The 24,098-nt window shown below is 38.3% G+C and overlaps 1 protein-coding gene across 3 annotated transcripts; it reads left to right on the top strand.

Annotated features, from left to right (window-relative positions):
* Positions 1–353: 353 nt before the first annotated feature.
* SLC38A2 (solute carrier family 38 member 2) lies at positions 354–16,778 on the top strand. 3 transcript variants are annotated; one of them, XM_067314335.1, is made up of 16 exons: positions 354–607; positions 1,286–1,461; positions 1,787–1,868; positions 2,002–2,117; positions 5,244–5,317; positions 5,428–5,520; positions 5,716–5,797; positions 8,785–8,867; positions 9,810–9,868; positions 9,998–10,144; positions 10,972–11,051; positions 11,150–11,250; positions 11,632–11,756; positions 12,585–12,729; positions 12,853–12,950; positions 13,701–16,778. In XM_067314335.1, exons 2-16 carry the CDS (start codon positions 1,343–1,345, stop codon positions 13,797–13,799), a joined length of 1,503 nt encoding a protein of 500 aa, XP_067170436.1. In that variant the 5' UTR covers positions 354–607; positions 1,286–1,342; the 3' UTR covers positions 13,800–16,778. The 3 variants fall into 3 exon arrangements, with proteins under 3 accessions (XP_067170436.1, XP_067170429.1, XP_067170446.1); XM_067314328.1 differs by having other exon boundaries at positions 12,585–12,950; XM_067314345.1 differs by lacking the exons at positions 354–607; positions 2,002–2,117 and having other exon boundaries at positions 1,377–1,461.
* Positions 16,779–24,098: the final 7,320 nt, after the last annotated feature.

The following is a 24,098-nucleotide window of genomic DNA, read 5'->3' on the forward strand; positions in this document are numbered from 1 at the left end:
AAAGCCGCTCGGATTAATTAACGCTGTCATGTGCTTTGAACACTTATCCTGCCTGCCCGTGCGCCTCCCTCTCCGCGCGCACGGAGCCTCGCGCACATGAAGATGACCGCACTCGATAGATGAGTCAGGGGCGCCCCAGCCCTCCGGTACCCCCCCCCGCCCCGTTATCCGCGCATCTCCGGGCGCCGCGGGCGGGAAGGGGGTCAGTTGGGCAGAGCGGGCGGGGGGCGGCGCGGCGCGGCGGCGGCGCGGCGCGGCGGGGCGGGCGGGCGCCGCGCCCCTCGGCGATGACGCGCCGCATTCCTGCCTGAAGAGCCGCGGCGCCCCGAGGGGCCGTCAGACCGGGGAGCGACGCCGCTGCGCAGCGCGCGCCTTCGACACTCCGCGCCAGTGCACCAGGAAAACACTAATTCTTTTTTTCCTTTTATACTGGTGGCTTTTTTAAGTGATTTTTTTTCTGCCTTTATTTATTTAGGGTTTTTTTTTGCTGACATTTTATAGTTAAGGATTTTTTTTTCCTTGCAAGAAGCAACAGTAGAGAAAACAGCGTTAAGCCTCGTTATTCTGAAGCTTCGAGAGAAAACCTCGCTTTTGAGCTTCGCATAAGGTAATGTACAATATTTAATATTCGGTATTACAGGGTCGCGAGAAAGAAGGGGGCGAGTTGTAGAGCGCAGCGTGGCTGGTTAGCGCCTTTGTTTGAGGGCAGCCCTCCGACCTGAAACGGTGGGCGAAGTGGTCTGCTCCGGGGTACGACTGTGTCAGATGCTGCTGCATCCCAGAAAGGTAGAAAAAAGCCACGGCAACGGGCGCCGCTGGTGCAGTCTTGTGACTGATTTGCATTTTGCCGTTTAAAATGCAGGGATCCCTGATGTCCCTGGAGGGGAGGGAGGAGGGAGGTAAACAGCGGAGACGGGTGTGGGGAGGGGAGGCCACGGAGGCAGTGTGACAATCGCCCATCGGTGTTGCATCAGTCTTCCTTGCCGGTGCCGCGGGGCGGGGGGAAGGTGCTGCTCTCTCAGTCCTATCTATAGCAACGAAGGCTACAGAAAGGCGGCGTTGCCGCTGCAGCTCCCGCGCCGTCCCCGCGCCCGAGTTCCCGGGCGGCGCACGGCCCCGGCCGCCGCGGCGCTCCCGCCGCCTAGCCGCTGCCCCCCGCCGCGCCGCGCCGCGCCTGGTACTTTTCCACTCGGCGGGCGGGCGGGGGCCGCAGCCACGTGACGGGCCGCGGCTCGGCGCGGCGCGGCGCCCGCTGCGGCACTGACGTCGCCTCCCACCTCCGCAGGCGCGGCGAGCCCGGCCGCCAAGGACAAAAGAGCGGCCGCGACCCCCCGGCACCGCCATGAGCAGCGCGGAGATGGGCAAGTTCAACATCTCCCCCGACGAGGACAGCAGCAGCTACAGCTCCAACAGCAACGACTTCAGCTACCCGTACCCCACCAAGCCGGCTGCCATGAAGAGGTCAGGGGGCTTCTGCGCTGCCTGGGCAGCACCCGAGCCTTCGCACGCGCGGCGAAGGCTTGTTTTAATACTAATACTAGCTTAAATTCCGGGTCAGACCTGGACGTACCCAGTGTTTACATACGCCGCAGATAAGCGGAAATGACTGCGGGCGTGAATACATACAACAGGTTTTGTAGTCAGCAGAATGGGAGATTGGGTGGTTCTTCTGCGGTTGTTTGGTTGGCTTTCTAATTTACTTTTGAGGTAGAGTGGAAATGTTAAAAGGGAAGTGAATATACAAGTCGTTCGTGATGACCATTAAAAACAAAATATTTTCCTACAGCCACTATGCAGATATTGATCCAGAAAATCAAAATTTCTTACTTGACTCCAATGTTGGAAAGAAGAAATATGAAACTCAGTATGTAAGTATGTTGTAATGACATTTCAAAATTAGCGTGCTAAACACTTGCTTTCTTGCCAAATAGAAGATGTTTGTTTTAATTCTGAAATAAGTGATAACTTTCTATTAATTATTACTTATCTCCCTTTTCTCAGCATCCTGGTACTACTTCCTTTGGAATGTCAGTATTTAATCTGAGCAATGCTATTGTGGGTAGTGGCATCCTTGGTCTTTCTTATGCTATGGCTAACACTGGAATTGCTCTTTTTGTGTAAGTATCTCTCGGTTCATCAAAAAAAAGCTTTCTGCTTTGTAATTGATGCTTGATAAATATTTGAGGTAAAACTTGACCTTTACAAAATACCCACTCATTGCCATAGGCACAGGATTGCATTATAGGATTTATGAGATGTTTTTTAATGAATAGAGGTTGTGATATATTCAGAAAGACTTGTATGAATTAAGCAGATATATTGCAAGTTCTGCAACCTACAGAACAATTTACAGTAAATTTTCATGTACTTTCCTAAGCTGTAGTTTCTTCATAAATAACTGTTAGAGTTCCCTTGAAAATTCTATTATGCAAGTAGAAGGGAGAGATGGCATTTAACAGACTGAAATCTGTATGTGCTTTTCTCTCAGAGCTCACTGACTTGAACTAATTGAAAAATTCCTGTTGTCATTAGAGGGAGTCATAAGTGCACAAAAAGAACTGCAGCAAATTAAAATAATCCTCATCTTCCTAGATTTTTCTTTTATTTGTTTCTTGCAAGTCTGGCCTTGCCTACTCTTAAAAGTTTCTGTGGCACAGTTCTTCTGGCCAGGGATGTGATTTTTCCCCCCCCCCCCCCCCAACTGATACAGTTATGCCTGCAGAGATATAACATAAATCAACAAAAAATCCCTTTTACTGCTGTGCTTTTACTCAATTCAGGGAGCTGTTTTAAGCTATACCTGTAAAAACAGCTCTGTCTCCCTGCAAGGGGTCGGGGGGAATTACCAGTATATCTTTATTGGTGTATCTGTATTGGCAAAACCCTTCAAGTGTAAGACAAGGCCACAGTAGCATAAATGTCTTAGGAAAGAATATTCTTCATATGTTGGAGGCAGTTCAGCTCTCACACCGTGTAATTTCGGTGACTGAGTGCTCATGAGAATCCGTGAATATGTTTAAATGAACTTTGTATTTTTACCCTGGAAATAGCTAAATGTACTGAATGTTCAAGAACAAGTGTAGAGTAATGTTTATCTTCAAAATTTAGTTTACCCTGTTGCTAGATTTCCAGAAAGTTGTAGGTCAGATTCCCTTTCAGATATTTCCCAGTATACTGGGGTGATGTCTATACATCAGTGGTTTCCAATAAAAACTAAAGTTTTGGTCTAAAGGATTTTATTTTAAGTATTTGGTGATTTATTTATTTTTGCTAAGACTTTCAATTAAATGATACTAAACTCTGCTTAGCAGCATAAATTAAGCATAGAAATACTTACTTGACCCGTTTTCTTGCCAATTTCATGTTCTAAAGTTGTTCTGCAAACGGCAGAAGATAGCCTGCATAATGCGCATTAGAACATCCCTGAAGAGAAAAAAAAAATGGGGGGGGGGAGAAAATAAATTTAATTGATATTTGAACAGATTTGCTTCTAACTGTGGTCCTTTTTTTCTGAAAATGTTCAAAATTATTGTTTTAACAATCAGGTGCTACAGTGATTTGCTTAGGTGTGTTTACTTTTCATTTCCAGATACTGCATTCAAATCTATTTTCATTAATATTGATTTAAAGGTAAATTAGTTTGTTATATTTTAAAACTTAAGTATAGTTAGTGTAGTTCAGATAAAGGAAAGTGGAAATACCAATCACTGATGATACTGAGGGTTTATAATTTACAGTAATAATGGCAGTACAGACATCTTTTTAATAACTAGGCTATAGATTCAAATCTGGATGTAGTTGATTATGACAGTAAATTCTTGAAGACTGTATGACATCACTTGTCTCAGAGCTGTGCTAAATAAATGAATATTCTGGTCTTGAAGCCAGAACCTCAATGAGCTTCTAGATGAATTTGTTGACTGAACTATCAAGCCATTCGAGGTTAGGACTAAGGCACCCAGAAGCTGTACTGTTTTAATGAAATGCAGTCCTTACACATTTCACTCTACTGTTTCTAGTAGACGACTAAATTAAATCCCAGTTAGTATGTATCTTTCACAAATACAGGGGTTTATCTGTGTGCGTTTGCAGGTGTTGAGTAGACATACTAACACAGGTTTCCTAAGATTCCTTGTACGGACCTGTAAAGCTTTTCTCGAATGTTCTTGCTTCCAGTTTGCAGGCTGTATTTACTGCTTTCACCCACACTAAAAATCACACAAAAAGAAATGGAAAGAGTACACTGGGAATTCATAAATTGAGCTTCACATTTTTGAGCAGATAGGTTGTTTCTTAGGTTTATTCCTCTATAGCAGAATGCTTGTATTGCTACAAGAAGGGCTATTTTTTTTTGTGATGGACCATAGGTTTTCTCTGTGTTCTTCAGCTATGAAGAACAGTCCCCCCTAGTGTGCTACACCAGGAAGTGAATATGTTGTGGTTCACTTGAGAGATTTGAATTTGACATGTTGTAAAAATGTGTTTCTGGAAATAGTATACATCTCACATAAAACCTATAGGGAAGATAGACAAGCCACTAGCAATTCCCTTGTAAGCATGCATGAAGAGTAGCTTTTGAACAAAGCAAGCATTTTTTTCTTAAGATCAACACATATTTGCCTTTGAAGTCAAACATAGTCAGCTGTTAACGTACCTTAATTTTCAGTCCATTCTTTAAGACTTTCACAGTTTCATTTTTTTTTTGCATTAAAAAAAAAACGACAGGTTTAAGTTGAAAAGCTTATTTGTCTAAGACAAAGAGATAATCTTTACTTTAGCTAGGTAGTCACAGATCTGATGTTTAAAAGACAGACTCCTGACATAACTACTGAACAATGAAAGGAAGAGAATACAAATAGTTTCTTACAATGACACAAAACCATTCCTATTGTTATTTTGTTAGATGATGTGTGTCAAATATGTCCAACTATAATGGCCTGATTCTTGTCCATGCTTATGTCACCTTATACTAAATATAAATATTATTTAATCCTACATTAGAATTTCTCTGTGTGCCTCTGAAATGAATTTTAGTATAAAAGTCTTTCTAAAATAGGCATTAATTGGGTTTTCAAAACTTTTAGCTAGCCTTAGAATATACAGTTTTTTCTAAGTTTTATTTTGATATGAATTTTTTATATGTTTGGTATTAACTTTCTTCTCCTAGAATAGTGTCTTTATTTAATGATTATGATAAGTCATTTATAGCTGTTAAAAAGTCACATTTTTTTTCCTCCCCTTAGGATACTCCTGCTATTCGTCTCAATATTTTCTTTGTATTCAGTGCATCTCCTTTTGAAGACTGCCAATGAAGGAGGTATGGCAAACAATTATTTTACAAACAGATGTTATTTATTTCATACTATACCTGTGTGGCATATACCATTTGGGTATATGGTATAATGGATTTTATTTTGTTTTCTTTAGGCTCTTTATTATATGAACAATTAGGAATGAAGGCATTTGGTATGGCTGGAAAACTTGCTGCTTCTGGATCAATTACAATGCAGAACATTGGAGGTGAGGATAAGATTTAAAAAATGTCTGTACTTTCAATAATAATTATTCCCTATTTATTCTTGGAGACTTTTTTTCACACAACATGTGTTCATTAACTGCTTGTGTTCAAGTGAAGTTATGAAACATGTTATGTGATTCTTGCATCTTGTGCCATATTCTATATTTGTAATGATTTATGATGTTATTCACCTACAGCTATGTCAAGCTACCTCTTCATAGTGAAATATGAGTTACCATTGGTCATCAAGACATTTATGAACATCGAAGAGAACACAGGGTAGGTGTTAGAACGCCTCATCAGAGAAACTATTAGGAGAAGGAAATATGGAGACTGTATACATTTTTATGTGAAGACCACGTTCGGTACATCATAGGGTAGCTTCTTACTCAGACAGAGATACAGTAAGTTTGCCCTTCCCAGAGTGGTCCACCTGATTTAGGTCCAGCGTGTTCTGGGAAAAGGGTAGAAAAATACAGGTATCGCATCATATTACAGAAAGCTGTTCTTTAAAGAATGTCAGGTAAGTGTTGATGAATGTACCAGTCCATACATACTCTCAGTAATGGAAGGTAAATATGGTTGTGGTGGTTTTTTTTAAAGTACTCCAACTATTTGGACTGATAATTTTGGTTTTATGATGTTAATATTGTGGGAAGTGATTGAATAAAAGTTTAAGGTGCAGTTATGTAAAGAAGGTCTTAAGAGACAGTTTTCAAAAAGGGGCATGGGGGCTAAACACTGAACTTTAACAGAGTTTAGATGCCTAAGACCAAAAAAATAGACACACTGCCATTTAGCCCTGGAGACACCTTAACTCCATAGTGGCTTTCCTGCTTGACTTTAAAAGTTGGTTCCTTGGGTAGGGTTCATTTGAGCTAACCATAATAGTCTGAAAGTCAGATACTTTTGAGCTAGTCACCTAGTCTCACTCTAATCAATGGAGAGAGGTGACTGTCTAGTGGTCAGTTTAGTGCACCTGACTTAGACACCTGTTTTGGGCATCTCGCAAGAGCAATTTATCATATCACTCTGTACTGAGAGGGTGTGTCAAAACAGCTATCTAAAACAAGATGCCTGAGTTCAGATGGATAGAGTTAAGTGCTATAAATCTCACTCTTCAGAGCTGTACTTCTGTGCCTTGTCCTGAAGTGTCCCAGTCTTGAGAGGGCTGAGCAGCTCAAGACTCCAACTCACGCCTAAGCCTGAGTTCAGAAGGTAGGCATTTTTCTGCCTGTGTTCCCCAAGGGGTTCAAGACATATGGTGTTCTTACAGTTTGATGATAGATACTGTCAGGAAGACAGTACTAGCTTGCTTTTTTTTTTTTTTTTTTTTTTTTTTTTAATAATAATAATGGACTCGAAGAAAGCACCTGACCTATTTGGTTAACTATGTAGTGTTTGTGAATTCTTTTCCTAGAAGGTTCATTTTCCTTCTCTGGCTGAATTCAAGTCCTTATTTTCCACTTCTCAAGAAAGTCCCTGTAGTAGGCAATATTTATGAGGGGGCTTGGAGACAAGTACTTTTTAACTGTCCTGTTCAGGGAAGAGTTCAAAATCAGCTGTGATTCAAGAGGTAGCTGTACACTGACTTAAAGTAAATCTTTTCTCAGTGTGCTGGCAACTGTGGACCCCATTTTGACTCCATGCATTGCATGGGGGAGTCTGAGTGGCTACCATTGACATGGATTCCATTCTGGCAGCCTGGTGCCTAAAATGTAAGCACTTACACCTGTTGAAATGCCCCGAAATAATGCTTAATATGGGAAAAAATATTCTGGGATTGTGTGGCAGTATAACAAGTATTAGCTCAGTTATTACAATTCATTTAACGATTTTTAAGATACTCCATGTACATTTAAGCTGTTGCATTCCCATTCTTCACTCTTAAGCACAGAGAAGTCTGAAAGTTCTCATTGCCTTCGTGTGATCCATGCACACTAACAGTACACATTCTTATGACTGTGTCAAATGTCATGACTCTGAGCTCTGGCTTCTTTTAAGCTAGTCTTTCCTTAAAAAAGAGGAGGAGGGGCTAGCCAGGGAAGGTACATCACATTAATGTCTTACACATCCGAACTTTCTAAAATACATTTTTTAAATTCAGCTATTCCAGGTAAAACTGGAAAAGAGATCATCAAATTCTTTCTGGATTTACTACATAAATCCAGAGCAAGCAAGTTAAAGTTATTCCTTATTTCCACTAGTGTATATAGACTTATAATTCAACAACTGAGTTTGAATGCCCCAATTTCCAATAGGGCCATTAAATTTTGTTTATCAAAATAGTATACAATCCATTTTGAAATGCATCCTTTTACAGTATCATCCAATGGTATTTAAAGTATTGTTATTTGGGATAAATACTTAATGTTACTTGAATTATCTAACAAATATAGGATATTCCTGCAGGATCAGACAAAGAAATTGGTTACCCTGCCACTATTAAGTATTCAGTTCAGCTGCTCCATTAGTTCAATGAAATTGCATCATATTTACACCGATCCAGCTTCATTTTCCTGAGTTTCAAATGAAGATGATGATCTCATGACACTCCAAAACATTCCAAAAGTCTCTATTAAAAAAAACAGCTGCTTCTTCATATTGGAATAAACAAGAATGTTCTAAAGGAAGAAAACTTCTGAGGTTCTTAACACAGTTTCTATATTGGAAGGGACTAAGCGTGCCCCCAGTGCCGCAATAGGCAGATTCCCCCTGCCTATTGGAGTCTTCTTAGCCAATAGGCTTGAGCTACTGCCTTAACTCCAGCCCTCATCTTTTTTTTGTTGTTGTTGTTTTTTTAACTCCTGCAGAGCACCCAGCAGAATTGTATTATCATTAAAAGTGGATCACCACCCTGCTGGGGCCCTGCGAAATTCTAATACATCTGGAAAGTTGGGAACCAACATTTAACCAACATTTAAACAAAATACTATTTTTATATGATTAATCCCAGTTGGCTGGTTTTTGACCAACCATTTACTTTCTTGTTTTCTGACTTCCAGATGCATACTCATTTTAGAAAAGGACACTAAAGGAAAGGCACAACACAGGTTTGGGGTGAGATGAGAAAGTACCTGAAGGGTTTTAGGTCAGTATAGTAAGTTGAATACTAATCCTTTGTGATACCAGATACTGCTTTTTTTTTTTTTTTTTTTTTTTTAATAGCCACATGTTATAGGAGAAGATAAGTGTGAAGACTAAACTACAGATGTCATAGTTTTAAAATACTTTGATTACTCATAAATACTACCTTTTTCCTACAGAGAATGGTATCTTAATGGCGACTACCTGGTGCTGATGGTGTCTATCATTCTCATTCTTCCTCTGTCCTTATTGAAAAATTTAGGTAAGCAGTAAAGTACAATCAAAGTAAAACTACACTGAAAATATTTTGGGGAAATGGGTTGATAAGATTTTGGAGTCTTAAAGTACTATGTGAATCAACAGCTGTCTCCCAGCCTTTCTCTTGTGACTGCTTAGTGTTTAGATAATTACTCTCAGTCTCTTCAAAAAAAGAGGATTGAGACAAGTATCTTTTTAGCTTTGTGGAATGTAAAAGGACAACTGATCAGATAGTTTTAGAAGAAGGGTCAGCAGTACCTTCTGTCTGTATAGTTTGATTTACTTGTTCTTCTCTGGACAATAGTGAAATAGTATTGTTAGTCATTAAATAAAGTCCCTTACTGTTGTGATTAGCTGTTACATAACAGTCTCACAAGAACAGGGATGCTAGCCCTGGGCAGTTAAACTGTCTTTGCAATGTAAATAAAAAGTCATCTTTTTCATTTTGGGTCCTAAGCAGTAGAAGAGTGTTGGTACCAGATGCCTTATCTGAAATGACTGTAATTCAGTAGTATATGTGAGTAATTCAGATAACAGATTATCTGTTCAAGGAATACTGGAGTGCAACCTTAGAAAGTTAAATGAATCAGTAAAAACAGAAATGGAGGCTAAAGAGTCTGACGTAGCTCAGAGTGTGTTCTATTAGAAGTAATCCTATAATCATCCTTAGTACCTAATAAAAACTGTATATAGTATTAAGAAATGAAGTTTAATAGTACAGACTCTCACTGCTGCATTTTTCTAATATGTCTTTGGGAACTTTCAGGTCTGGGTTGAGATTAGCAGAAAGTGAATGAATAATTAACTACTTAATTTAAAAAACAGAGAAAATGGCAGTCCAAAAAGATCACTTACAGGAAGTAATGTGTCATAATGTTGTTATGACATGAATCGTGTTTATGTTTACTTTACCTTAGGTTTTATGTTTTCTGTTTCTTGAATACAGGATATTTGGGCTATACCAGTGGTTTTTCCTTACTTTGCATGGTCTTCTTTCTGATTGTTGTAAGTATAATTTTGTAGACTTCCAGTGCTTATAACACTGCATTTCAAAGTGAAGTTAAAAACAGTATCTGGAAGTTTTCACATACTGTATTAGCTAAATACATAACAAATACATGGGTTTATTTCTAGGTAATTTGGAAGATGTTTCAGATTCCTTGTCCTATGGACAGTGACATCATGAACATGACTATAAATGGAACACTGGCACCTTTAATAGATGAAAACATAACAAGTGATGATATATGCAAGCCAAAGTACTTCATCTTCAATTCACAGGTAACTGACTAAAAATCACATTCTCTGTTGAAGATAAGTAGAAGAGACTATATATAAGGTACATAAGATGTAAAGTTGGTCATTTTTCCCTTATGTAATTGGCTAGTGTAAACTTGGAATGTTCTAGCACGATCAGTTCCAGTAGAGTTAGGCACCATGTTTCTCCTGCAGGCTGGGTATTTCTATGCTCTAAATGCATGGAAATTAGAGGAGCTTGATGCCTGCCTCACATGAATGGCAATAAGCACCTCTCATCGTAAGATTCTTCAGCACAGCATTTCTTAAGTTTTATGTATGGCACAGTAGTTCCATTCAGGGAGTTCAGAAAAGCATTGAAAAAAAGTAGATTGCAGAAGAAGAGGAAGTAAATGATGTAAGTGCGTGAATGGAAAATGTGTGCTAGGATTTGGATCAGGCTTTAAGTTCCCAGTCCCAGAGTTTTGACTCTCACGAATACTTGCAATTACAGTGGTGAATCTCCACATATGAGGAAGAAGTATTGTGTGATAACCAATACCAATATCAGGCTATAAGGGTTCAGGCCTATGTGCTGCAGAACATCTCCATAGAAATACAGAGTACATTCAGTCCAGAATGGATTTGAGTGAGATTAGAGAGTATTTGGTACCTTAGGATTTGGGCTTAAGAAAACAAAAACATGTAATTGTTGTTTAAATTTCTGCCAAAGCTTCAGTTAGTTTCAGCTAGTCTTTATGAAAAGCTGAAGGAGATACCTAAGTCAAAAAATGGAAATTTACTAATAAGTTCTTTAAAACCCGATTCTAATGTCTACTGAGAGATCTAAAAAGCATATTTATGTTTTTCAGACTGTCTATGCTGTCCCTATCCTAACGTTTTCTTTTGTCTGCCATCCTGCAATTCTTCCTATTTATGAAGAACTGAAAAGGTAAATGTTGGACGTTTGTATAATGAAATTATAGAGACAAAAGTAGTATAAAACAATCTTCTCACTGCTAACAATATTTCTCTTCCTCTTTTTTATAGCCGAAGCCGTAAAAGAATGATGAATGTGTCCTACGTTTCTTTTTTTGCCATGTTTCTCATGTATTTATTGGCTGCTCTCTTCGGATACCTGACATTTTATGGTGAATATTACCTTCCGTGTTTTCTTTTAAATGAATTATGCTGTACAAAAATACAGCGCTATTTTTAAGTTAGAGCGAACGTGCATTTAGTATGGGTTCTAAACACACGCTCTATTTTTTAATATTTTTATAAGTGCACACCCAAAAGGAGATCAGTAGTAGAATTAGGCTAGGCCTAAGGCACAGGATTAAAATTGGATTAGAGTGGATTTAATGTCTCCAACTTATCCCTGTGTGAAATGGAGACATGCTTACAGGAACTGGGAGGCTTTCAGTTCATATTGCTAAAACTGTAAAATGCACTTAGAATTTTGAGCAGAAGTAGTAGTTGCTTGAGAAGTATGTTACCTGCATCTAGCTAAACTACTGTTTTCATTATAGGAGAAGTTGAGCCAGAATTGCTTCATACCTACTCTGCTTATCTGGGTGCTGATGTTCTTCTTCTTATTGTACGTCTTGCTGTACTTATGGCTGTAACCCTAACTGTACCTGTAGTTATTTTCCCAGTAAGTAATTTCTAATTTCTTTTTTTTTTTTTTTTTTTTTTTAAGTCTTACTGCCATGTTTTATTTTTAACTTCTGTCTTGCTGCACTTGTTTACTGATTTGGCAACTACCATTTATTAATATATAGAATTTTTCCCTTAACTGAAAAGAAGAAATTCTTGCTAATAAGCTTGATGAAATATCTATATACCCTTAGTTGAAATAAATTAAATAAATAGGCAACATTTAGAAAGCAGTAGATTCAAATATGTTCAGTTGCATTGTATTTTTAATATGGTTAAATATGGGGGGATGGAACAGATTATTTCTCCAAGTGCCTGCACTATTATTATCAGTTTACTAACAAAAACACACTGACATTTGTACGCCATGAACATGAATTTTGGCCAATTAACTATATATTGTTGAGCAGTATCCTTACATATTATAAAAGAAAAAAAAATTTTTTTTGTAAAACCCTGAGTTTTATTCTTGTTATAAAAAGTTTATTTTTTGTTTCTTATCTCTCATTTGCTGTGCTTTAAAATGTAAACAATTAGCAAGAGAAACAGAAAAACAGACCAGAAACATATAACTGCTACCTCTCAAGTGCAAGAAGTAAACTGTAAAAAACAGATTTTACTTTCATCCCTTTCAACTTTTATTAAAATCTAAAGTGTTCAGAAAAAGAATCTTGAAATAATTCCAGAAGAAAATTATAGTTCATGTGACAGTCAGTGACTGCAATGTGGAGACTAAATTCTCTCTCTCTCTCTCTCTCTCTCTCTCTCTCTCTCTCTCTCTCTCTCTCTTCCCCCCCCCCCCCCTTTCTCTTCCTTCTTTTAAAAGATCCGCAGTTCCATTACCCAGTTGCTGTGGGCAGGAAAAGAGTTTAGATGGTGGCGTCACTGTTCCATTACAGTTTCTCTTTTGGCATTTACCAACGTGCTTGTTATCTTTGTCCCTACCATTCGAGACATCTTCGGATTCATTGGTAAGCATTTTCATGGAAATTCAGAGGTTCTTTCAAATCTCAGAAAATTCAGCTACGATCTAATTAAATTAAGCTTACCTGTTTATAAAAAAATATATTTATTTTTATGCTTTTCAAATACAGGTGCATCTGCTGCTGCCATGCTGATCTTCATACTTCCTTCAGCATTCTATATCAAATTAGTGAAGAAGGAACCAATGAAGTCAGTGCAGAAAATTGGGGTATGTATAGACAAATATATAATGGTTATATTTGCTTTCTAATTCAGAGCAAGAACTTCAGTTTCTTTCTTTATAACTTAAGAATTTTGAAATTCTGGTGAATGTAGTCAGTGAATTGGCACTTAATATTATCTTAATCAAGATGGTAGTTTCATGTATTCAAAACTGAGAAGACCATCATGAGGCTGAGCTCACTTCAGCGACTTATCTATTTTTTCCCCAACCCAACAGTACTGCTACATTTAAATCATTCTGTTGCTCACTACAACCAGATTTCAACTGATTACCAATAAAAGCCATACAAAAAAGCCATGTGGTTATCTCTTAAACTTTCTTCCAAGACTTATTTACCTAACTTACCCTCTAAGAGCTGACCTCCATCTGATCATTTGGGTCATCCTGACTGATCTTGGTGCCCTTACTGATCTTAGACATACTGACTCAGAATCTAGCCAGTGCAGAGTGACACACTCATTGGTATCAGCAGAGCTGCATTCATTTCCCTCAGCTGAGGATGAGGTGTGCTCTATTGAAAATAAATGTATTAATTTATTTGAAAAAGGACTCCAAGTATGAAAAAGATTGCTATCTCCTTATTGTTTACTGTGATCCTTGTCTTTTTTACTAGTCATCCTTCCTTCTTGAGCAATTAAAATCTTATGCACAGGGCTGGAATTTGTGCCATATATGGGCATGACTTTTGTAGATTTAGTAGCAGAAACTGAAGTACTTTATATTTTCTCTTTCCAGGCTGTGCTCTTCTTTCTAAGTGGTATACTTGTGATGACTGGGTGTATGACACTGATTATTCTAGATTGGACCCAGAATGTTGCATCTGATGGCCATTAACTGTCCTGGTTTAATCTCTAATACTCCACTTCAAATGCCAGTGTTCACTCAGATACCTACTGAGAATGAAAATGAGCTATTCGGCTTCCTTTAAAATGCAGATTCTTTGTTGCTGGTTCTTCTGACTGTAGAATACCTGAACTCTGTCTTTAAGAAACTATCTTGCATGATGGAAATGGATATTAACATCAAATCACATGAGTGTCTGGCTGAAGGAAGTGACAATTTTATTCCATTCCAGAGAATGGACAGAACTCTCCGAAGACTTTTATCAAGCCATGTTTGGCTTTTGTCATTGTTACTTGGATATTTTGTTATTTTACTTGAATGTGCCTAATGGAACCATTTGATGTGAGAAATAACTCTTAATTTACAGCAAAGTGTTTAAATAACCAATGAGAGAGAGAGAGAGAAACACTATTATTTTTTGTACCAAAAATTCTTATGGACCTCAAAAGCACTATTTTGACTTTAAGAAACATTTTTCTAAAAAGAATGAAAGAATAACATAAAGAGCTCATAAAAATATTTAATCAGTGTCCTAAATTAAATATAGTTTGCCTTTCGGTAGAGGCAGAATTAGAAGGAGTCTTATTTTAAAAATAGTTCTAATTACCAGGATGGGAAAAGAACCAATTTAAGTCAAAATCCTCTTAATTATAAATACTTTCGATTGAATTCACTTCACTTGAAATATAATGAAAATAATTCTCAATATCCTTACTCAGTGTACCTAAGTAACTACAATTTATTTTAGTTTCCAAAAGTGGTATGGAAACTCAAATTTTCAAGCTTTAAAAAAAATTCAGCCCCTCAGAATGGGTAGATCTGCGAAAAATGTAGTTAATGTAGAACCCATAAAGATGGTTTTGACATTTCCCTTCTTGAGGTACTCAATAGTGCAATTGGGTGAAGCAGGGTTTGGGGGGTTTTTTTGCTTTTTTGGATTTCTTTCAGTTGCAGATATAAACTGAATGGCACTGGAGCATATCATGCCATTCATATAAAACTCCCTCTTGGAGTTCTGTTTATTAATGATAATAAGGTCCATTGTCAGTCGTAGCTATGTTTGGTTGTTTCTGCCCAATCTTTCTTGGAACACGCTGTAGGAAAACAAAAAATTTTGTTAAACTACTAATGTAGTTTACTAGTTGTATAATATTCAAAAACTACAGTATTTCTCAAATTACTCATCCATTATTGGATTTTGAATTACTTGACTATTTTGTTTATAAGTCAAATCCACAAAATAACTGCAGCAGTATTTCATGCTTGATACAAACTCTCTTCACATACACAACTGGGATTCCTCTTGCAATTTATACTGTATAGTAGTATTAAAGATAACCTCATAGACTGGATAGTCATCTCATACTTGTTTGCTTCAGAAATAGGTAGGTTTCATATGACATATGAGCCCTAGCTGGCTAGCTAATGAAACAGGTGCTGTATGGTTGTGATTAGCTGTTTTGTTTCTAGTGCATGTTTACTCTTTCATTCTTATCCCAGGTTGAAGAGAAATAACATTTGTGTATCAGCGTACTTGGCTCATAAGAGGTTCTCAGACACCACAATATTGGGTACAAGAGCCTAGACAGAGATTATTAATGAAGTAGTCATGGCATTGTGGTCAGCTGTCTTCATCTAGCTTAATGTTTTAAAAATATGATTTACAAAGTTCTGCTTAGTAGTTGTGTCACAGGGAACAAGTAAGGGCATGTAATCCATTGATTAAACAGCACCTAAGATTTTTTGCTCTTGTGGAATCAATCAGGAACAAATCTGAATTATAGACACTATTTGGCAGGTAATGTCAATCTCTGCCCAGCCTTTTAAAATCTATGAAAAAATTGCAAATATTTTGTATCAATACTTCTGCATGACTATTACTACTGGTCACTACTTCTGTAATATACAACTATAATGAGAAGTTAGATTCCTCATCTTGTTTGTATTTTTAGTCCAGTGGTACTCAACTGGCAATTAACAATCCTGGAGTCAGCACTGACTAAAGCTCCTTAGGTACTTCTCTGCCTCAGGTACTTTACACCCGTGTTACCTGATCTATGTACAGGAGTGCTGAGCGCAGGCCTCAGTACTTTGGCAGCTTTTCTTCTTCCTCTCTGCATATGTATAAAGGTGGAAGAGGATTAAAATGTTCTCTACCCTTAAGCAATTTGTAGCACACAAGGGATGAAGCGCCTCCCTTGCCAGCATAAGAAAAGGAAGTGAGAAGTAACCTCCTTTCTCTCAGTATCGGTAGAAGAGGAAGAGGTGTAGATGAGAAGTTACTACACAGTCCGTCTCAGCAGCCAGAGAGGAGTAAGATTTTGTGATGACACCTCATTGTGTTGTATCATATATGTCACTTAATTCTCTTAATGTAGCAATTTGTGTATTTTACATGATATATCATATTATTTGATGACTGACTCTCCAGCTGCTACAGTTGAGTTCCACTTGGCTGGGCTGGCATAAGAATTTTTCAAACCTGTCTGCTTAAAGTTACCTAAATAAACCACCTGAAAGAGCAGCTTCAGTATTAAACCACTGTTTTGTCACCTCAGTTAGACATTACTGTCTTCCATGGTATTTCAATCATAAATGTAACATGTTATTTATAAAACATTAATCCATTAAAACTAAACCTATTTTTCAATATTTATGATAGTCTGTGTACATAAATTGTATTGTGTATATACTGTAAGTATAGTGTATATAATGTAGGTTGGGGATTTGGGATCTATGTATATATTCCTCTCATTATTGATTATTGCATCATTTCAATGAGTTCATGTTGTACATCTGTATAAGAAATGTCAAAGGAAATGTTCTTTTACAGCAAAATGTAGTGCTTACAAAGTGGAAATAATGTGTTTACACCTAAGGTGTGTTTAAAAAAAAAACACTAAGATTGTATTTATTACAAATGTATATGTTGCAATAAACACAGGAGTCACTTGGGTCCATAAAAAAGCATTGTTCGGGTTCATGTATGATTCTCATAAAACTTACCATGGATGTTACAATTTCCTGAATGCTGTGACTTAACAACCTTTATGATCTAGTGTATTTGTTAGGCCATCAACTTCAGGCATCCTATGGTATGTCCTTGTACATATGTAAATATCCACTGTACTGTCAGAGGCCAACAGTCCAGCTATGTTGTTGGCAGGGAGTGCAACAGTTTCAATGAAACATTGTACGTTTGTTTTAACTGAACTTAAATAAATAAATAGATAATCCTAAACAATATTGTGTGTTTTGGGGGTGGGGTGGGGGAGTACTTGAAGGATTTTCTTTGAAGCTGATACTAAATTGCAGCTTTAATTTCATGCTTGTTTAAATCATTTATGAGCACTTTTATGGAAAGAAAAAAAGGGGGGATTGCATACAACTAAGTAAGGGGGGGGTTGTTTTTTTGTTTTTAATCAGTTGCCAAAGCAACAAGAACTAAACTGGACATTAAGGAAGATAAGAGATGAAATTCTGCAAGGAACCTGTACTATGTCAATTTTTACAGTACAGGCATACCTTGAGAGCAGACTTATTGTGTTAGGTCTTGCATATGCACAGTAGAAGAATCCTGCCAAAGAGTTTAAAATCCCATGCCCTTTTCTTGTAATTAACGGTAGGAGAATTACTGAGCTTCTGTAAAAATCTTCAAAACTGGGGCCCCTCTTTATTTTGGTAATTGGATATAAATCAAGCTATAAGTGCAGCATATCACTTCTTCATTCTCCAGATACCTACATCAATTCACATGAATCTTCAGACTTCCCAAATATTAAGAATTGTGTGCAAAAGAAAGAAATTGAAGGTTTAACTCAGTGTGACATGAACACAACAAGACACTATATTGAAAGAATTATTAAAGAAGTTAAGTTAAACACTAAAATTAGGAGGAAATGCCTCAGTTAAGATTGCTTTAATTACATGATCATATAGTATTTTTCCACTGGGACCTCTGCTTCAATCACTGAGTAGCTATCCTTTTTTTTTTTTTTCATGTTCAATATGTGGTCACAGTGTTTATGCATTGCTCAGTGTTCAAAGCCCATTCTCAGGAGCGATGAGCATCATCATTTTTCTCTAGTGCTCATTGTCATATCATCTTTGTGAAACATAAATGTTTATTCATTTTCACAGTGCTCCAGGCATATGAGAAGGTGTTATTATCCAGTCTATGCACCTGGGCACCTGAAGAGAGTGAACACTGTGAAGCAGCTATGTGTTTAGATGCACAATTTAAATATCTAGCATCTGCTTATTTTATATTTCAGCATTTATTTATATCTGTCCGAAGCATAACACCAACTGACATAAGATAAGGGTTTTGAGTGATCACCACTTCTTAAGCATCAGATTAGCCACTTGGAAGCGGTCACATCTGAAAATTTTTATGCTCATAGCTTCCCTGCCATCACACTGAAATTTCATAGCCATATAGAAGCCATTTTCTTAGAACACTTCTTGATTATCTGAACAATTAAGCCCATCTTTCTGCAATCAGGCATTTCCATCAACTTAAATAACACATGAAGTAGGAGTCCTGCAGTTATAAGAGTTCTTTCTACATATTTCTGATTTCTTCCCAAGAACTAGCTTGCCCTCTCTGGTGAATGAGAGAAGGTACAATGATTTTAAAAGAAGAAATTCGTCAAAAACAGAAATTGCTTTGTGTGACAGTGTCTCTAAAATCATTTGCTTGGAACATCTTTACCCACCACAAGAATAGGGTTAAGCTGTCACTTACAGAGGGTTTATTGACAATAGAGGAATGCTCGGACTTGGGAATCTTGAGTCCTCTGCAGGTGAGAGACGGCATCTTTACTTTCTTCTGTGTTCCCTGAAGTTTACCTCTTTCTTCCCCCCATCCTTTCCAGGTCTGTTCAGTCCCAAGGTCGTGCCCAGTCACTTCATCTCCAAGTGTACGTGCACCTGTTGGATCACAGCAGATCATACCCTGAGGCTCTGGTCCCCCAGTTATTTAGCTCAGAAAACAGTTTGTAGTGCAGCACAGCTCCCATTCCCTATTCAGCTTCCACTCTTCCACATTTACCTTACCCACTCAGCTCCAATTTCTCCACAGTTCAAAATATCTTCCTCTGATTTTCCTACTCTCGCTGCCCAGGTGGTCTCCTTGTAGCCTCCACTCTACAAGCCTAATTCTCTTTTTCTCTGACTATCCCTCCAGTTCCAATATTTAAGCAATCCCATATGGACATCTTTAGCAGCACAGAGAACACTGGTTCCATACTCAATTCAGGCACCTCTTCTCCCTCCATCCTTTGGCCAAGTTTGAAGCCCTGCTGTAGAAAATGGGAGGGGAAACTATTCCCAGGAAAAAATATTCATTTTTTTACTAAAGGAGACTGTCTTTTATTCCCTAACTTTATCTCAAATGAGCCAAATAATTTAGATTTGGGGGGTTTTTTTCACACAGATACACAAAAATGTCACCCTGCTGCAGTTACTAGTAATGAAAAATTTCAGCAGAATTATCTGAAGTTAGGAAAAGGTAAAAGGAACAAACATATTACAGTAAGAGATCTGTCAGGTAATCTCAATACTAGCTGTCATTATCAACCATGCTTGAAAACGTTATTTAAATTATAAATAAATGTTATTTTTATTTTAGTCATTACTTATATATATTAAATAGGAAAAAAGGGTTTTCCCATTGCAAAACATGAATAGATAGATAATACGTGTTGAATATGTACTAAAAATAACATAGAAATTCATTATGGGTCTTAGAAAGGAAGCGTAGATTATATAACTATCTTTTTGGTGATCTTTAAATCTTCTAGACTTTAGATACATCATTTGCAAACAGCTCAGATTGTAGCAAAATAAAATGGAGCAGAGAAAGGTCAGGTGCTCTGGGTATTCCCAAATGTTCAGAAGTTATTGGACAAGGGCTGATGTGATCAACCATGGTTCTACTTTTTGTTAAAATAAATACCAGTTCGTGAACAGCCAATATTGCTCCTTCCTGTCTAGTTCAGTAATTTCATGCACTGATAGAGGGTTTCTCAGGGCTGGAGCCCAAGTCACTATGAAACTATTACTCATTAAGAATTATGCACCCCAAATGAAAATGATACACATGTGAGAGATGTATTTTAATGGAAAATACTGGAAAATACATGAAGAAGCTCCTAAGAATATCAGCAGTAGGAAACAGTGATGCCAGACAAAGTTGCCCAACAGCTCTTGGAGGCTGTTGTTCTGTGCAGGCATTTGTTGCAAAGGAGTATCACCAGGAGCAATGAGGCTGTTGATTACATGGACCCAGCTGGAGAGATCAAGCCAAAATGTCTTGACTGCAGGAAATGAAGAAATCCGCACTGATTCAATCAACTTTTTCTGGTAAAAGTGGTGCCAAAGTCTCATGAGAGACATGCACCATGTTCACATGACAGTGCAGGCCACCTCAACCATCATTTCAGTAACGTTGTACTGGACTGATGGGGAATTCTCTTTGCAATGACTATAACATGGAAGTATTCACTTTGTCAACCTGGTGACACTGCACAGGTCAGAGGGTTTATAGACTTCAGAAGGGTGCAGTTTTTGTTATGTTTGTCTAAACAGGTTACTAAGACCACAAGTGTTTGAGGAAACAGCCTGGAGTAAATGATTCATGCTTGAAGTAACGATCATGATTTGGGGCGGCTCAGACCAAGTTTGGCTCTGAGTGCGTATGTGTGTGTGTTTGTGCATGCACCAAAATAGAGGCTACAAGGGCTCTTCTAATCTACTTGGACTCACATGGAAAGATTGGACAATAAAAGGTCAAACGGAGAAGTGAAGCCTGCAAGTCACTCTCCTAGTGAACCCAACAAGTGTGGATTCTGTAAAGAAAGAGCCAATATTGACTCCCAGGATTCTCCAAATTCCTGTTGCACATTGTACTTTTTGAACCCTATACTCACACTGTTAGCTGCAGCAAGCTCCCTTTAATTCTTCTGTGAGAGTGTTCATTTCAGGCATGACGTATTTCACATATCTTGCTCCTTCAGACCTAAAGAGTTGACTTCAACCCCAAATTCATTATGAGGTGGAAATGCAGCAGCTTTTCTTTCCCAAGACCCAGCCCCAAACCCTGCAGTTTTGCTAAAAGAGCAAAGGAAATACAGGCCATGTCACTAGCTGGGTTATTGCATATGAGCCATGTTTCAAAACTCTCTGAGTCAGCCACTTAACATAACACAAATTTTAATCTTTACTGCCATAGATTTCCAGCCCTTATGATAGGTCGAATGCATCATTTAGCTATTCCTGCACTTAGAGCCAGTTTCCATCTTGTGGTTAAATTTCTCAACCCATCTAAAGAACTCATATCTTGGATCAACGTACTGCTTATCTCTGAGTCCCAGTGGAGAAGTCCTATGACAGTTATTGTGTCTGAATGTGGCTAACTGCTAGAATATCCATATTGTTCTCCCCTGCAAATTTTAGTTTGGCAGGGAACTGCAGTCTTCTTCTCTTTTGTATTTTCTAGTGGTAACTTGACGACTTGACCAGAGTTAAACTTCTGAAATATTTTCTTTCTTACTCCAGTATGTATAGGAGTGGGAAAGAATCAGATCCTATTTTCCTAATCGAGAAACTTTGAAGGAGCCTGAAATCCTACTGGAAATTGCCTGTTCTAGCAAAAGGCATCAGCAACTACTTTGAGTATCTATTCTGATTAATTTCTGTTTTTATAAATACTGAGAAAACTTAAACATATGGTATCTAAAGTACTTCTACAGATGGTTTTGTTTCTGTCAATTCTGCTGTTATCTGGCTGACTTGAGTTACCCGTGTGATTCAGATTTTTTCCTTGCTGGGCCAACAGAAGTGACTAGACAGGGGTGCTTCCTCTGTCTGTTACATATGTGGGCTAATGGCACAGAGATAAAATTATAGCAGTTCTTCTGCAAGATCTTTCCTGGTTTCTTTTTTTTATCCTGTCTTCAGACAAATACATTGTAGGTTTCCTTCCTCCCCTCCACCACGGGCATCCATACATATTCACTTTTCAAACTCTCACAAAGTATTGCAAGCTTATTAGGACTTCTTTTCCCCAAAGAAATATCTCTACTTTTCATTTGCTTTGTAGAGATTCCCATTAGAAGATCCTCTTAGAGACTGTAAAGGAGAACCAAATTCAAAGGATAAGTAGATACACCATTTTCACACAGTCTTGCAAATACACTATGGTGTAGTTTTACAATAGCATTTTGTAAAACTATAAAAGGGAGGAAAATTTTGAAACATATAATTTAATGTCTGCTGCAACCAGCTTATCTGCAGACCATTTACTAACCAGACAAAACAAAAACTTAAATTGTATTGTATTCATTGTATTTATTTTTATATTGGATTTATTGCAGTATCAGCTGTGTTTAGTTGGTAGAACCACAGACATCTTTTAACAGGGAAGTGTGGATAGTTACTTTTTTTAATAAGGCATTTAGAAAAATACAGATTTGCCCTTAAACAGTGATAAATATTGCAATAGCATGGCACTAAGTATGACAACCAAACCGATGTATTTGTTATTAAACTACGGTTTGCCTTAAAGCTGGAGAGGGTAACAGAATGTAATTACATGAAGCTTTCTCGGTGTCCTCCTGCTGCAGCTCACTGCCCCGCAGCTCTGCTGACCTGCTACCCTGGGCACTGATCCGGGTTTGAAATATTCGGAGTTTGTGCTTTCCTTTCTTTTAAGCTGTGTCGTATCCATGCGCCTGCTCACACTGCAGCCTCGCAGGGAGCCGAACTGGCACAGCTGAGAGAAAATCCCCGGTGGATGCAGAAACGCGTTGGGGGAGGAAGGGGGCAGGCAGGCCACCAAAGCTGGCTGTGCTGCCAAAAAGAGAAAGGTGCCCGAGTGAAAAAATTTGAGGGAGCGCTAACAAAAAGGATGTTTGGCCAAAAGCCTGGCTGCGCGTGGAGCAGCAGCTAAGCAATTAGCCAGGATGATGGAGCATAAATGAAGATAACTGCGTTTTGGAGTTGGTAGGGGGCCTTGCGCAGCAGCAGAAAGCCCTGGGGAAGGAAAGAAAGCCAGGAGAAACACAGGAGAGAGAAGCAGCCTACAGAGGAACAGAAAAAGAGGATAGTTTTATGTTTGCCAAGAAGAGAGAAAGTAGATCCCCTAATAAATGAGAAGGGTGATGAATAGAATGTCTGTGCAAAAAATCAGAAAGCCCAAAGCGATTTCATGGTTTTTTTGTTTGGCTACTTACTTTCTCTTAAAAAAAAGGGAGGAAAGAGTCTGTGGGAATAGTCCTGGCTGAGGTGCACATTACACAATGTGTGAAGAACTGAACATCAGCCAGCACAGATTCCAAGGGTCCAGCCGGTCAAGCAGTTTAATCAATAAATACTCATAATCATTTGAAATTATTTTGAAATTATGTGGAAAATGGTTGGAGAAAACCGTACATGTTGACAGTCTCCAGGGGAAACCTGAGTCATTACTTAACTCATGTTACTTAGTGCTCACAAGACTATCTTCTATTCCACCGGCACATTAACACAAGTAGTAAAATAAATCATTATAAACCAGAACCCTTTCCTGCTGATCATGAGCAATTATTAGCTTTTATATGCTCAGTGAAATCAAAGAGATAGCTTGTGCGAGTAATGTGGAGGTCCAGATCACCACCTGAACCTGGATTTTTAGAGTGAGTAACCATAAGAAATAGGCAAAAATGGATGAACAGTTTGTTCAGACTGATCTGACTCTCAGCCGCAGGTACACAGACCTTTCCCTCTTCTGGTTTTCAAGCTAACAAGAATAAGCTCACCTTGGAAAACAAAGAAGCGAGGCACCGGCTGACGCAGCAGCCTTGGTCCATGCATCAGCCACGCAGCCTGGCAAGGGCCCTCACACGCAGACCGGACCATTCCTCCTTTTTTTGAACAGCCACAACAAATCAAATACATGGGTACATCTCTCCGGAAGAACATCCTGTGCCATCCTGGAAAGTTTACAGTGATGAGCTTTGACACTACAAATATAAGATGTAGAATTGACTCATTCTATAGGGAAATACTCAGCTCAATAGATAGCATTTAGGGACCCTGGGATTGTCACTCAATACCAAAACATACCAATGATGCTGTACACTTTTATACTCACAGTTAATTAAAAATATTCAGAATCACAAGCATCATGCTAAAGTTGCAAAGTCACAGACAAGATTCTGACCTTGAACTAGTAACTTCACTTCCTGAAAATAAAAAATTAACAGAAAACAGTAGGTTTCATGCAATCTTCCAGTAATCAGGCAGGAA

The sequence above is a fragment of the Apteryx mantelli genome, chromosome 1 (assembly GCF_036417845.1).
Source record: "Apteryx mantelli isolate bAptMan1 chromosome 1, bAptMan1.hap1, whole genome shotgun sequence".
NCBI classification, from domain to species: Eukaryota; Metazoa; Chordata; class Aves; order Apterygiformes; family Apterygidae; genus Apteryx; species Apteryx mantelli.

What these genes read in the sequence shown, in the direction of transcription:
- SLC38A2 (XM_067314328.1), top strand. Translation starts at nt 1,343, where the DNA reads ATGAGCAGCGCGGAGATGGGCAAGTTCAACATCTCCCCCGACGAGGAC. An exon ending in AAGCCGGCTGCCATGAAGAG is followed by an intron (nt 1,462 to 1,786) that starts GTCAGGGGGCTT and finishes ATTTTCCTACAG; the next exon opens with CCACTATGCAGATATTGATC. An exon ending in TACCTGTAGTTATTTTCCCA is followed by an intron (nt 11,757 to 12,584) that starts GTAAGTAATTTC and finishes TTCTTTTAAAAG; the next exon opens with ATCCGCAGTTCCATTACCCA.